The sequence below is a fragment of the Centroberyx gerrardi genome, chromosome 20 (genome assembly GCF_048128805.1).
Source record: "Centroberyx gerrardi isolate f3 chromosome 20, fCenGer3.hap1.cur.20231027, whole genome shotgun sequence".
Classification (NCBI taxonomy): domain Eukaryota; kingdom Metazoa; phylum Chordata; class Actinopteri; order Beryciformes; family Berycidae; genus Centroberyx; species Centroberyx gerrardi.
In genome coordinates, this window is record NC_136016.1 from 13055051 (window position 1) to 13070090 (window position 15040).

At 41.3% G+C, this 15040-nt stretch overlaps 1 protein-coding gene across 1 annotated transcript; it reads left to right on the plus strand.

Moving 5' to 3' along the window:
• Positions 1-4127: 4127 nt before the first annotated feature.
• On the plus strand, positions 4128-14334 carry fam171a2b (family with sequence similarity 171 member A2b). The gene is made up of 8 exons (XM_071899183.2): positions 4128-4224; positions 6777-7004; positions 7207-7299; positions 7893-8051; positions 8725-8904; positions 9145-9258; positions 9892-10018; positions 10251-14334. Exons 1-8 carry the CDS (start codon positions 4128-4130, stop codon positions 11740-11742), a joined length of 2490 nt encoding a protein of 829 aa, XP_071755284.1. The 3' UTR covers positions 11743-14334.
• Positions 14335-15040: the final 706 nt, after the last annotated feature.

Below are 15040 nucleotides of genomic sequence, written 5' to 3' on the forward strand. Positions count from 1 at the left end.
AACCTAACCAGTCACATGCAAAATTGACCAGTATTTGGCTGGTGGTAATTTCCCACCCTGTTGAGAATATTTGGACACCGTCTTGTCTTTAATGGAGGGTTACAGTCTTCTATGTGATATATAATTTCTCATACCTGCAGAATGAATAGCTCACTGAACAAAGCCTCTTGCATAATGACCATCTGCTTTTGATGAATAGCACTTATTCTGCATGTGACAGTGGTAACAGTGCCACAGGGGAAGAGGTACTTTGTCAGCAAGGCATTTCACCTTTGCATTTCTTTCAAGAGTGAAGAAAAAAAAAAAGAGTGAACGAGATGAGATGCTTTTAACGGAGCCTCACATATCACATTCCCTGTCAGTGTTCCTGTTATTTGTCGCACAACGTGAGTTGTCTGAACATCTGAAGAGCCTCTTTGCAAAATAAATCAACAGTAACAATCGTGTGAAAGGCCTCCAGCAGAACGGTGCATTGTCCAAGGAGGAAGTCACAGTGAAAGTTTCCAAATCTCTGTTCCTTTGCTTGCTTCCTCATCCAAACCTCATGTCACCAAGCTGGGTTGCTCCTATGTTAACCAAACAAATACACATATAGGGGAACATAAATTATCTCACTATTAAGGATGGCATGACTGGCTGTACTTCTACCCTGAATTTGAATGGTTGTTTCAGGACTGGCTTCGTGCTGAGGAATGTCATTTACAGTTTTGCACAGAAGTCAGTAGTTACTTTCCTTAATAAGCTTTATTTAAGAGTATGTGTGTATTGATCACTATTTCTGTAATATGCCAGTATTCATTTTCATCTATCTGAATATAATTAGCCAACGGCTGCCTAATATCCAGCTGTGGTCGTTTCTGGGATTGATGTTAAAAACTATCAAAAAGACAATTTCGCTTTATGAAGCCATTAAAAAAAAACATTAAAAAGACAGAGCAAATTCGTTTTCCCCTGGATGACCGACAGTATTAGATGTGAAGATAAATGTGTAGTGTTATGGCCAAACTTCTAGATGCCACATCACTATGGGATACTATAGTTTTCCAATTTGCATTTGTTTTTATCTTTATTTTATTTTTCAAAGGACTTACATTTTTATGACATGATTTGCCAGTTTTAGTGTTTATTTAGGTTATTTGCCTTATAAGTTTCATAGTATTTATCAGTGTAGTGATAGTAAACATGACTATATTTCTAGAAAGTTCTCTCCTACACCTCTCTTGATTTGGCTTTAGCTAAAAGACTTAACCCTTGGATTATGTTGAAAAAATTATGTTACGGGTCAAATTGACGGTTTACACGGTTGACCGGTTTAAACGGTTTAAATACAATCAAAAACAGATAAAGAATCAGGTCAAAACAGTAAAATGTTATTATGGCTTCTCAGAAAATTCAGAAAGAAGAAATATGAGAACATATACACTATATTTAACAACTGTTTAATAAACATATTTCCTTTTTCACAAGCTGTGGCATTTTGATAACTCAATTTAATTTAACGTAATGCAAAGATTTTCAATTTCCCTAAGTAGGCCTATATATTTTTTGTATTTTGTAAAAGTAAGCTCAGTTACAGTTACTGTAGATATTAGGATGGGATGATCTGCTTATCTCACGATACAATTTCAGACGCAATACAGGGTTCACGATTCGATACAACCACGATACGATGTAATAAATAAAAGTTCAGTGACAACAAAGTCTGACTGTGCAGAATTATGTTTATTTCTGAGCCACAAATCTTTCTAGCGATGGCATTGGCTCGCTAGAATGTAAACAATAATTTAAAAATGGCATTACAAAGTGACAATAATATAATTTGGATGGAGAGCTTGTGAAACTGAGATGGTCAAGCTGTCTCATTTGTGATTACTACAGCAGAATAACATGGAGCTAATATCGCGATTCATTTTTCTGCCTGACGATATGTATTGTCACAGTTTTGTATTACGATATATTGAATTTCGCTATATCGTCCCATCCCTAGTAGATATGATTTCACCCTTTTTGTCAAAGTAATCCCCTCACTTTTTCATTACTCTCCACATGATGAGCACAATGTAAGTGTGTGCTTTCTGCAGATGTATTTCCTGCACTGTACACACGTGGTGCTGGTTTTACTGTCTGAGGGGGGCAGACCTGGCATCTTTTCAACTGTATTGTCCTCTGTCTCTGAAACCTCTTCCGCTATTTCTGTATCACAGTTGAAAATCTGTGATAGGACTGTCAGTCTTATGAAGCTCATTTTTCAGCATCTATGCCTGACAAAGTCTGTTGCAGCACTGAGAAGTAGTGAGAGAAACCTCCTTTTTACCCCCACAGAGCAATCAGAACCAGTCATAAAAACAATATACATCAAAGGCATGTTTTTATTTTGGGTCTGTGCTTTGTACATGAAAGTATCAAGGTCAAAATGACCTGTAACATCATATTTGTATACAAATATTTTCTTTTCTTTTCTTTTCTTTTATTTACTTCCAACAACACATCAGTGTGTCCACACTTTGCATGTAAGTTCAGGACCCTAAATGAGGAAAAGTCAAACAATTTCAGGGAGAAAAAGAGAGGGTAACCAGTATTTCAGACAACTCAAAAGTGGAAAAGGGTCAAGGGTTTAATTTTCATACACTCTTTAGATGTCTTTCATGCTTAGTTTTACTCTTACTTTCGTTTTAGTCAACTATAATAACCTCACTATAGGCAGGCCATCAGTGGAGACGAGAGTTTACTCCTCTCCACTTTTAAAATTATAAATGTATCAAACTACACATTATGTGGTTGTATGTATTCTCTTCATATTATAATTCAACTGATGAACTGTAGGCTATTTATGTGAAAGTGAAACATTAGGCAGAGTAAAAATAGCGTGAGACAATTGGTTTGAACATGTGAACCTGCAGGACTTGAGTGAACTTAGAGTGAACTTAGAGTGAACTTGGAGTGAAAAACCCCCTGTGTTGTTTTCCTCACCGAGACAGTTGCATGTAGCAGTGTCAAGTTCAGGCTTACTCCAGAACAAACTGTGGCTGAGGAGGTTCACCACATCTTCTCTTATCTCCAAAACAACAACAAGAAAGAATGTACTCTTATACTGCCAACAATACATTTCATAGATATCTCAGCATGAGTGAAAACATACAAAAAAATGACCAAGAACAAATTTAAATGTCATCTACATGTACATGTTTTTTTTTGTAGATTTTGAGACATTTTTCAAAACATACTTCAAAGTGTATGTGAACTGTATTTTTCTGTGTGGGCTGGTATAATAAATTAATTTACCATGAATTATGATGAGACAGGTTTATTTTTACAGAAGAGGATTCGGGCCACATGTGAAAAACATATTTGAGTTCTGAGCTTAATCTCAGAATTCTGACGTCATTCTCAGAATCTCAGAATTCTCATTTTGATCTCAGAATTCTGACTTTACACACACAGACTTCTGACTTTATTCTCAGAATCTAATCTCAGAATTCTCACTTTGATCTCAGAATTCTGACTTTACACACAGATTTCTGACTTTACACACAGATTTCTGACTTTATTCTCAGAATCTAATCTCAGAATTCTGACTTTACACACAGACTTCTGACTTTATTCTCAAAATCTAATCTCAGAATTCTGACTTTAGACACACACAGATTTCTGACTTTATTCTCAGAATCTAATCTCAGAATTCTCACTTTGATCTCAGAATGCTGACTTTACACACAGATTTCTGACTTTATTCTCAGAATCTAATCTCAGAATTCTGACTTTACACACAGACTTCTGAGTTTAATTTCAGAACTCCATTTTTTTTCTCATGTGGCCCTAATCCTCTTCTCCAGTCTCCGGTCTATAGAAACACTGGAAGCCAATCAGACAATGGGGGGAAACGCTGTGGTGTGGAATATTAAGGAGGTGTTTGGTAGCTATTCCTTCTGAGATCAGTAGAGGGAAATGTAGGACAATTTTCCCTCCACCCGAGACAATAAAAACAAGGCAAAACCTACAGACGGCAGCATCTCAGCACCATTCTTATATAGGCATCCGAGAAATGTCTGAATAGGCAATAGCTCAGCACACTGGGAGAAATATGGATACATGGCCGCCGACTTGGGACTAGAGATGTAGTTGCAAGGATGCCAGCCAACTACATCTCTCGTTTGCTCCTCTTCGTCTCTATCTCCACGGTTTGGGAGGCGCTCGCCAAATCTCTTCCAGATCAGGGAGCATTTGGTAAGCTCGCCATACGGGGGGATGCAGCACAATGAGAAGATGGGAGTGGTTGCAATTTTTATTTTATGGCTTTTGTCGACAAACCGTCGATTCTCGCAGCGGCGCGCTCTAATAACACGCGAACGCTAAAGACAGAGGTTTTTAGAGGAGGATTTTCGGGCGAATCCGCTGGATAACGTTAGTTTTGATTGTCAGTTCATGCTAGCAGCTCATTAATATCCACGGGGCGATATCATTGACAGGGCTGCTGTAATGTTTGACGAATAATTAAGCTTAAAAAAAAAAATCCACGCGCATTGTTTATGATATGAATTTGAGTCGTTTGAGAAATAGGCCTCGTCTTCAACATCGCCTATTCTCATGTAAGAGCTGTAACGCCAGGCCTAAGTTACTGTAACCTAGGCCTGCATGTCGTTTTTTTCCCCTGCACATTAATGACAGTGTAACACAGATGGCCTGAGGTGAATTTATAGGCTACATGTATGTCAGTTACAAAACCAAACATCCAGCATTCATATATTCAAAGAGTGACCATATGGACCTGAATGCATTGGCATGATGTAAAATGCTGCACTGATTTGACCCAATGCTGTGACAGCAGGCTTACAGTCTCCAGTGTTTATATTGAGCATGCATTCTGAAGGACGTCCTGTAATGAAATGATGTGTGCCCAAAGTCATTTAAGCTGCAGGGGAAGTCCACTTTCCCTTCCCTGGGGCAGGAGGGAGGTGAAGATGGTCACTGTGTGGCAGTTCACATGTGGCTCCAGAGGTTGGGGTTTGAACCTCTCTGCATCATTACTGGGCACCCTTTGTCGTTTCTGATTTAGTAGACCCTCTATTTGGTTTCAGATTGTCCGAGAAAATCATTCATGTGTCAGCGCTCTCATCATTTGCTCCGAGACTGAATGAGGGCTTCAGTTGATTGATATCTCAGATGTGTTGGGGTGTGCAGTGACTGACCCCATTTTGCAGTAGCTTGTAAACGGATGATGAGAAACACCACCAGCTTCACCTACCAGCCTGCAGAATCTATTACTTTGTGTGTCAGCAGTATTCCAAATACAATGTCTTCTTAGAAACCTGAACACTAATGATGTAGTGGTGATATGGTACTTAACTATGACCTCTATTTGGTGATCGTCATAAGGTAAACAACCACCAATATAAACAAAAGATTTGTTATATTTTAAGGAAAGGATGTTTTTTTCCTTGAAAGACTCACAACTTAATAACTTAATCATAACCTAATCCTCACAATATATCAGTTTGATAGTACTTAATATGATACATACTATGAATTTAGGTCATAAAGATTTATGTCAGCCTAAAAAGGTGGATACTCTGAGTTTAGGAGAGTTATCCTCCTCCACATCCCTGATGAACACGTATTAAAGCACTTTGGGTGATAAACAGAGATGCAGTGAAAATTCCCAGCCACTTGATGTGACACTTTGGCACTCCATGTTCTATCAATGGAGGCATCTCAAGCAGACTGTGTTTTAAGTGTGGAGTCCAGATTGAGGAAATCCTCTCAACGCTCACAAGGGAGCTTTTATTGAACCAATTATGGTAATGGCTGATAGCCTTTATACACGCACTCAGATACCCTCAGCCACACACTAGTGCACACACACACACACACACAGACACACACACACACACACACACACTCTGCCTAGTATCTGAATGCACCCATTAGTGAGACTGTCACTGAAAAGTTCTGCGTCGAGGGGTTTGAATTTGCAGCTAGAAGGCTGGAGGCTAGAGGAGGATAGCTTGTGGTGCTACATGGACTGTGCCGTGCTAGGAAGCACAACAAGCCAGCTTTTGGAGAGTCACTGTGTAGCCATGGAAACATCCCCAGCGTGACCCATATCCACGCTGTCCAAGAAGCAAGATGAGAAACAAAATGTTCTGGGGCTGAAAAATGATGTATAAGACCTAGGAAAACAGGGTAAAAATAGATGTGATGGATTTCTCCGAACGGTGTTTCCCCAGTGACTGCAAAGTGTGAATGCAGATATCATATTATCCAACGCTGTTGGAAATTATTGGTCTGTATCTGATGTTGTTGGTTACTTTATTCTACCATTACACCCTTCATTTGTAGGTCATTTCGGACTAGATCATTACACAATCGTGGGGTTGAAAGACAGCCAAGGGTGACTTGATAAATTGGACCATACTCAAGTGTCATTACTGGTCTAATACTATAATCGGACTACACAAGCCTAGTAAATCGTAAAGCTGTACTTTTGATTGAGTGCAGCAAGAAATCCAAAAGACGTTTCATCTATGACAGGATGGCAAAACATGTTCTTGTTAATGCAGTAAGCCTGTATAAGACTTCCAGTAAGGAAAATATTTATCCTATTCTATTCTATTCTATTCTATTCTATTCTACATGATGCAAGGAAACTAAAGAGAATACTTGGTCAGCTTGTTAATGTTCCAGGGAGCCAAGATGGGAATCAAGTTAACAAGATAAACAGATTAAACAAGGGATAAAATATGCAAAATGACTGGAGCGTTCTCTGTCTGGTCTTACAGAAGTGCAGATAAAAGTCCAGGTGTTCGACAACAGCGACCTTTCACCTTTGGCGGATGCTCAGGTGGAAGTCCATGGCAATCAGACCCTCTTGGCGTCCAGCAAGGCAGGTGGTGACGGCGTGCTGAGGGTCAGCTTCCTGTACCGCGCAGGAACATGGGTCATCATTACAGCATCCAAACAGGACTACGTCACCAACTCTGTGCCCTGGCACTCCAGCCGCATCCCCTGTAAGTCGCCACGCCCCGAGAGAAAGCAGCTTATTTAGCACCAACTGCACTGTCAACTGCCTTTTTTTTTTGTTTGATGATTTTATCACACTGTACAATCAGCTACTTGGTAAGATCGCTCCAGCCGTTTCACTTGCACTTGTGTCTCCCACCTCAGTGTTGTTATCACACTTGTAAATCTTTGGTGTCTCTCCTCTTCTAGTGTATGCGTCAGTCAGCCTGTACCTCCTAGTCCAGAGGCCAGGCACGCTCATTCTGTACGATGATGTCCTGCAGGTGCTGTCTGGGTCACCAGGTAAAAACATATATCCATTTTGGAAAGGAAACCCTATTTTATAAGTTGTGTATTCTCATTTAAATCCGTCATTCTGTCTTGCCTTAAATCTATGAAGGATCATTCACTTACTCCAGGGAATTGAGTCATCATTTTGTCATTGCAATTTTTGTGAATCACAATGGCACATTTCCAGCATTTAGATGTATTAGATAATAACCCTGTTATGACTACCCGGGAATTTGACCCTTAAACTTTCCCTCTATCATATTCCAAATCAATTTGCCTCCAAGGGAGAGTGCAGATAGATTCACACCCCCCTCCTCTCTCACGTCTGTTCGTCTGTCGGCCTCCATAGAATTCACAGCTCAACATTTAGATGACCCTCGATTATTTGCTGCTGCTATCACCATAGCAACAACTGCAGCAGAGTACTTTACTACAGCTGTTACAAATCCACCTCAGTCAGAGCTGTCATACCCTTCATATATCTGTCGTAAACGGAAATACCAATAAACATGTGTTAAATATACACCTACTGAGAGATTTGGAGCCAAAAAAGCATAGGATTATAATAGGATTCACAGACTGGGAGTGAGAGTGTTGCTTTGCAGGTGCTCGTAACCAGCCATTGGTGCAGCTCCAGAGGAAGTCCCTTCAGCTGCCAACCAGCTCCAACTACACCGCTCTGTCTGCTTCGCTGACGACAGCCAGGAGCCAGTATGAAATTGGTGGCTTCCCCTACCTGCTGGGCCAAGAGACCAACAGCTCAGGTTGGTGTCTGTCTGAGGAAACAATGTGGATGAGATGACATGAGAATTATCTAAGATATTTTGAAAATTATATGGGAATGATATTGAATTTTAAAGCACAGTCAAGCAAAAAGGATATATACTATCTTCATAGTCTGCCCCAATGGCACATGACAGATTGCCTTTAAAATAGTCTTTCTCACCCAGACCTCGATTTATAGAAGTTTGCCAAAATAAGGCAATAATAAAATGGCTTTTTATTAGGGATGGGCTGATATATTGAAATTCAATATATCGCAATACAAAAGCGTGACAATACGTATCATGGGGCAGAAAAATGAATTACGATATTAGCTACATTTTATTTTGCTGTAGTAATCACAAGTGAGATGGCTTGCTCATCACAATTTCACAAGCTCTCCACTGAAATTATGTTATTTGCACATTCTAGCAAGCCAATGGCATTTCTAGAAATATTGTGGCTCAGAAATAAACATAATTCTGCACAGTCAGACTTTGTTGTCATTGACCTTTTATTTATTACATCGTATCATGTTTGTATCGAATTGTGAACCCCCATATCGAATCGTATCGTGAGCTAAGCATATTGTCTCATCCCTACTTTTTATGACTAAATAAATTGTATGACATGATATGGATATAGAGCTGATAGGAATTACTTTTTTATGTCCAGGCGCTGAAATAGGGTGGACAGACCTGACAGCATTGGCAGTGGTCAGCATCCAGCTCTTTGACAAAGATGGCAGTGCCATCCAGGTCTCGGATCCGATCCACGTCTCTGTGCCGCTTCCCTCTGACACCCGCAACAGGATTGCCACAAGTGTACCAGCTTGGGTGTACCAGCCTAAGACGGGTAAGGGAAATACATGAAATATAGATGCAATGGAAACACTTTGTTCTAGAACCGACATAGATATATGTGATAATTAGCTTGATTTAATTAGATAGCTGTTAGATGTTAGCTGATGCTCAGTAATGTAAGAAGTCTTTGGATATTGAGTTGAAATTGAAGTATAACATAATATTTTCCATTGACTGTTTTCTGTTCCTCTGCTTTTATATATGCAAATGATAATCATTTATATTTCTCCAGGGTTGTGGGTCCGGAATGGGACTGGGTACATCAAAAAGGAAGGCACACAGTTTGTCTGGAATGTTGTGGTTCCTCAGATGGGCTATTGGTTAGCTGCCTTCCCTTCATCTTCAGGTACTGCAACTCATCTCACCCTCTGTGCTGTTTGTGCTGTTTTCCATCTCCAGTGTTGCTGCTGTGCCAGTAGATGTCCCTGTGTGTCCCTTGGCAAACAGGAAACACATAATGTAATGTCTTCCTTAGTATTGCAGCCCAGGTGTGGTGGCAGAGTTGAAATATATCCATAACGTTTTTCGTTTATTGATTGAAATTGGTACTGGGAAATATTTTAATTGGTGCCTTTGTCAAAAGGATTTTACGACAAAAGCAACACTCAAACACTCATATGTTTATGTTCAATTGCTTGTGGCTCAGCCACACTGCTATAGCACATTATCCATGTTTTTGTGATACTGGATGATGGTAATGTCACTGTAACATCATTTCCTCAATCCAGGGTATCCAAGGTAGGATGTCTCATGCCAAATTCTCAAGCTTTCTTTCCAGAAAGTTCCTTTCCCACTTCAGCCCCCCTTCACAGATCCAATAGGACTAGTTAGGTGAAAGCAAAATGTTTTTCACCAAAACATCAGCAGCTTTCACCCATCTGGTCCTCTCAGATCTGCTGAAGTGTATGAACCAAGTTCATACACAAGGTGAACTTTCAGAATGTTTCTGAGAGGGCTTCTGCCATAATTTGTCTTCCAGGCATGGGTCTGGGCCACCCGGGCCTGAGGGACATCACCACCTACCACACCCTGTTCCTGCTCTCCATCCTGGGCTCACTGGCCCTGCTGGTGCTCATCCTGCTCTGTGTGCTGCTCTACTACTGCAGGTGTGGGGAGCGTAGGCGCAGGTCTCAGTTTTGGGCTTCTATTAAAAGCAATAATTAAAGGATTGTATCACTGATTTAGGTGGTGATGATTGCAAAATTAAATCTATGTAAATGTAGGTTTCATTTTATGCTCTCATGAATTTAGACTGTTAAAATGATACATGGTGCTTTTTGGGATCCCCCTCAAAAGGTATGTGTTTATTTCTGACTTCTAGTCTCTGTTTCCTTTTAGGCGAAAGTGTTTGAAACCACGCCGACAGCAAGGCAAACCCCACACTTCCAATCTAAATGGCTCTAAGAGAGACCAGGGCACATCCACTTCACGCCTAAATCTCATCTGTGGAGGCCATGTTGAATCCGGCCCTTCTAATGACACTAGCAAATCTGACTTGTCCCCTGCTCGAGACTACCAGAGCTCAAGGGAAGACTTCGCTAAGCATGTTCCAGCTCACAAGCTGCGGCACGCAAAGGGAAAAAATGCCTCAGGTCCCCAAAGGGGTGAAAGTTTCCCCATGAAGGTTACTCGCGCCACAGAGACCAACAACCTGGACAACCCTTTACTGCATGAAGACTACAGCCGAAGCTACAGCCCCATGGAAGACAAGGAGTCTGAATATCACCGACACCACAATGCCAACGACAATCGAGGATACTCATCCGATCCTCCATCCCCACCTCGCTTCCAGGGCTACATGCCAAACCAATCTGACAAGCCCCCAGAATATTCAGCATCAGCAGCGGACAACCTTGCCAGACCCACCTCCCTCAACACCCAACCGGGTCAGATCATCTTCTGCAGCTCCATCGACCAGATGAAGGAGAACATGTACCGCAGCATGGTCCCAACCCTGGTCATCCCAGCCCACTACATGCGTCTATCCTCTGACTTTTCTGGTAAAGATGGCAAGGACCAGAAGGAACAAGACAAAGACGGTGCGCAGATGGGAGGAGGCCAGCAGCATCATCACCACTCCCAGAAACAGGGCCAACAGCAGGGGCAGCAGAGTGGATCCCAAGGTGATGACTCAGAGGAACCAAGCTGGGCCTCTGACTCTTCTGGTGGGCCTGTGACCATCCCTGTGCTCTTTAATGACTCCACCATGGCCCAGATGAATGGAGAACTGCAGGCTCTGACTGAGAAGAAGCTACTGGAACTGGGTGTGAAACAGCACCCGCGGGCGTGGTTCATCTCCCTGGATGGTCGTGCTAATGCCCATGTGCGCCACTCCTACATAGATGTTGGCAATGACCTCAGTGGCGGCGGCGGTGGATTTGGGGGTCCCAGCAGTGCTATCCGAGATGTCAACCTTGAACCACCTCTGGAGGCCCAGGAACGCAAATCAACAGCGAACCGGAAGGGGAAAGATGACCGCTGGGGCACGGGGGGACGGAAGGGACATGGTATTGGCGGCAGTGGTGGAAAGACCTATTCCAAGCTGGCCTACCCAGACCACAGCGAGCCCAGCAGTAGTGAGGGACGCCCAGTGTCACCTGAGGAGAATTCCCTCACCCCTCTTCTGGATGAAGGGCCTTCATCGCGAGGATCCACCATCCCCAGAAGGGGACGTAGTCGTGTTAACAGCAGCCGCAGCAGCAATAGTGAGAATCGCCGCGATTCCATGACCAGTCCCGAGGATGATCCTGACGACAAAGACGAGAACAAGAAAAGCCCATGGCAGAAGATTGAAGACAGGCCTCTCATGGTCTTCCATCCCAAGAAGTAAGCTTTTTGAACTCAGCTTACTGAACACTGGACCTCTAACAATCTTTCCCATGGGCAATCTTTCTACATCCAAAATGAAAAAGTAGGAAGAAGAGTGTTATTTCAGCAAAAGAGATCACAATAAGCACAACCATGCTTCACTGGTCAATGATCAGGTTTTATTTGATCTTTGTGTTTCTGGTGAGGTGCTTTTGCACTTTCTGATCACTCTCATAGTCTCACTGTCAATTACTCCCATTGGTTTTCACTGAGATGATCTATTGTAGACTGAAACCTATCCAAGTAATTGTGAATCTTGTCACCTATACATCACCGAACCAACGTCTGAGCCATTGCATATGCTGACTGTGGAAATAGCCATTTTACAGAGCAAAATATAAGTTGTAAGAATAAAGCACTTACTAAAAATTTGCTGATGGATCAAGTTTATCCAGTATTTGGAAGTGGATGACAATTTTATATGGAAATGATGGACACTTAGAGGATTGGATTAGCATTTCCTTCCCTGGACTTGTATTCTACAGAAAGGTCCACATTGACGTTAGTAGATGTGCACCTGTGTGTCCTTCGCTACTCTCCTACTCTCCTCCAAATCGTAACTAGGAAAAGTTGAAGATTTCTCAAAAGGAGACAGCTCCCCAAAGCCCAAACTATCTTTTTTTTTTTTCTTGAGAATCTCAATGGTCTTATAGTGTAAAATGTTTTTTGGCCCCCTGTCGATGGATCATGCTGACTTTGAAGTCCAACGTGAGATGTGCATTTTGCTCCTTCAGGGATGTACTTGATTTCCTCTTCCTTCTGTACTGTGTTCATGTATTGTAATTACTTATTCAGATAGTAATGATTTGAAATGTTGGTCATCATGTTCAACTCTTTCTATCATCCTTTCTGTCTAGTTCATCGATATATAGTAGTGATCTACAATTCTGCCAAAATAATGCATTTCTGCCTTTCTCCTGTTGTTGAGACTTTTTTGGCTGACAGAGACTTCTTTGTGATTTCTGTTGTGTAAATAGACTCCCTGGCATTTGAAAGACCGCTTGGTACAGGAAGGTTGCATGCATATGAATGTATGAAATACGCAGAAGGCACCAAAAGCCCCCACAGTTCTTTGGGCTCCTGCATAGACAACCCCTAACCCCTAAAGAAACTTGGGTAAATCTAAACAGATATGGCTCAGCAAAAACATCACTTACTTAAAGGCCTATGTATTCATTATTCTATCGAGAGCTACAAGGGGTTGTTTCTAGACAGAGCCTGTACCACTTCTCTCCTGTAAGTGCCTTCTTTCACATAGGATTGAGCGATAGGCATGCAGGTCCTTTTTAAAATGCAGTTAGTGAACGGTCATGTCACCTAAACTAACCTGTCGATATCAGCGGGCACTAATAAGCACACTGCATTGCGGTAATAACAACACACATCACTCTGGGGAGCATGCCTGCCAAAATTGATAACAAAATGACTTTTTTGCGCCTATTATGTCCTTGGATTCATAATTTCTTGTATCTATCCTTTTTTCACCAGACTTGTAAATGGTATGAACTTGAACTATATGAGATTTTATGTGTATATGATGCTGTATGTGCATGTAATCTGTAGAATAGGGTGTTTTTAATTAAACTTTTTTGAAATTGTCCAGGATGTTTGGCACAAAATATGATGCACTGATGCGTTGAATTATGTTGCCAAATTAACTTGGTTAGATTAAGATACACTGAGTTTCCCTTAATCCACTTCTAACAAAATTCACTTCCGGTCGTAAATGTTTACAACAATAACATACTGACCAACACGCTCCCGCTGTAACTAGCATCACCACTGCCTATGACGCATCAACAACTGTGAACTGTATTAACTATATCATGAAGAGGATTTGATTCTTAACAGCTCACCAATACAGAATACAAAATTTAAAGATGATAGCATTTTTCTATGAGAGTGTTTTTCTTTGCAGAAGCCTGTCATGGAGAGTGATAGGTTGATTATGAAGTGAAAACCTTGGAGATCTTCTAGACTGTATAAAAGTCACGCTGACTTGTTGGTCCTTTTCACCATTTGCTTGCTGTTCATAAGCCTGTGTGAGTAGCCTACAGTACAAACTGAAAATGTGATGTAGTTCAAAGTGTCAAGAATAACACAGCCATGAAAGAATTCCTACTGACTTGTTCTGTCCTCTGCTGTAAATGTACCTTCTGGACCGGATATGACATTATTATGAGTTGTGCAATTGTGGCTTTCCTTGCTGGTTTTTTGTTTTACATGAGAAATGTTTTCTCAGTAGATTGAGTTTTTCTTGAACAATGTTGTGAACTTGTGCTTGGACAGAGTATTCAATCACGATTGATTTACACAAGGTTATGACTTCTGAAGGAACTAAAGCCGCGAGAGGACACATCAAACATGGTTAACTGTGCTTTGTTCCTGGTGTAGGGTTTCCGGTAGTACCTACGAGGGTCAGGAGGATTTTAACTGTAGGCCTACATCCTGTGTGGAAATCATTTGCTTCATAAACCTGGTCAGTTGTTTGTAAACTGTAAATTGATTCTTTCTGTACATGAGACAAAATAGAAATAAATTTGTTTCCACAGTCGTTTCAGCATTTGTGATTTTATTTGGTAAACGGGGACTTAGTGTGTTGAAAAAGCAACTTAGCATGTAGGCCCACTTTTTCTGTTATGTGTGCAGTAAGTGTAATGTACCTTTAAACTAGATCAGGATAAGCTGCAAAGTCACATGATGAGTGTGTCATGTGATTGTTCAATTGTGTTGGGAAAAACTGCCAGTCAGTCTGTCACAATTGCCTTGCACAGCTTGAATGCTTTCTAAGTGGGATATAATACGCGACATACATGTGATAAGTTGGACCTGTTGTACGATACCTACGAGGTAAGGAGTAAAGGTGTCCGTTTTTCAGACAGATTCCGTGTCGCTAAATCATTCAAACCGGTGGGTTAGCTAGCATCATTATTAGCCACCTAGCCAGCTAAGCTAACTTGGCTGGGTTGTTTTTTGCAGTGTAATTTAAGGAAGCTTAACATCTATCCAGCTACATTAAGTCAGCTAAATCTTTGTTTCATCTCGTGGCCAGGTCTTATATCGTATTATAACGTTTGGTACTTGGCTGATTTGGATGCTGGTCCCACTTTTCCACAGTTAATTGTGATTGATGGTGTGTTCTTGTCCTGCAGGCTACAAAGGGAGTATGCATTGCAGTTCCAGGTTTGAGTAACAGCTGATATCATTTTTCCTGCCTCCATCTCAGACAACTTCTTTACAATGGTAAGAGGAAGCTAATG

Bases quoted from the DNA above. Each gene is read 5' to 3' on its own strand.
- fam171a2b (XM_071899183.2), top strand. From the start codon at position 4,128: ATGCCAGCCAACTACATCTCTCGTTTGCTCCTCTTCGTCTCTATCTCC. The intron at 7,005-7,206 runs GTAAGTCGCCAC...CTCCTCTTCTAG, and splicing joins GCACTCCAGCCGCATCCCCT to TGTATGCGTCAGTCAGCCTG. The intron at 10,019-10,250 runs GTGTGGGGAGCG...GTTTCCTTTTAG, and splicing joins GTGCTGCTCTACTACTGCAG to GCGAAAGTGTTTGAAACCAC.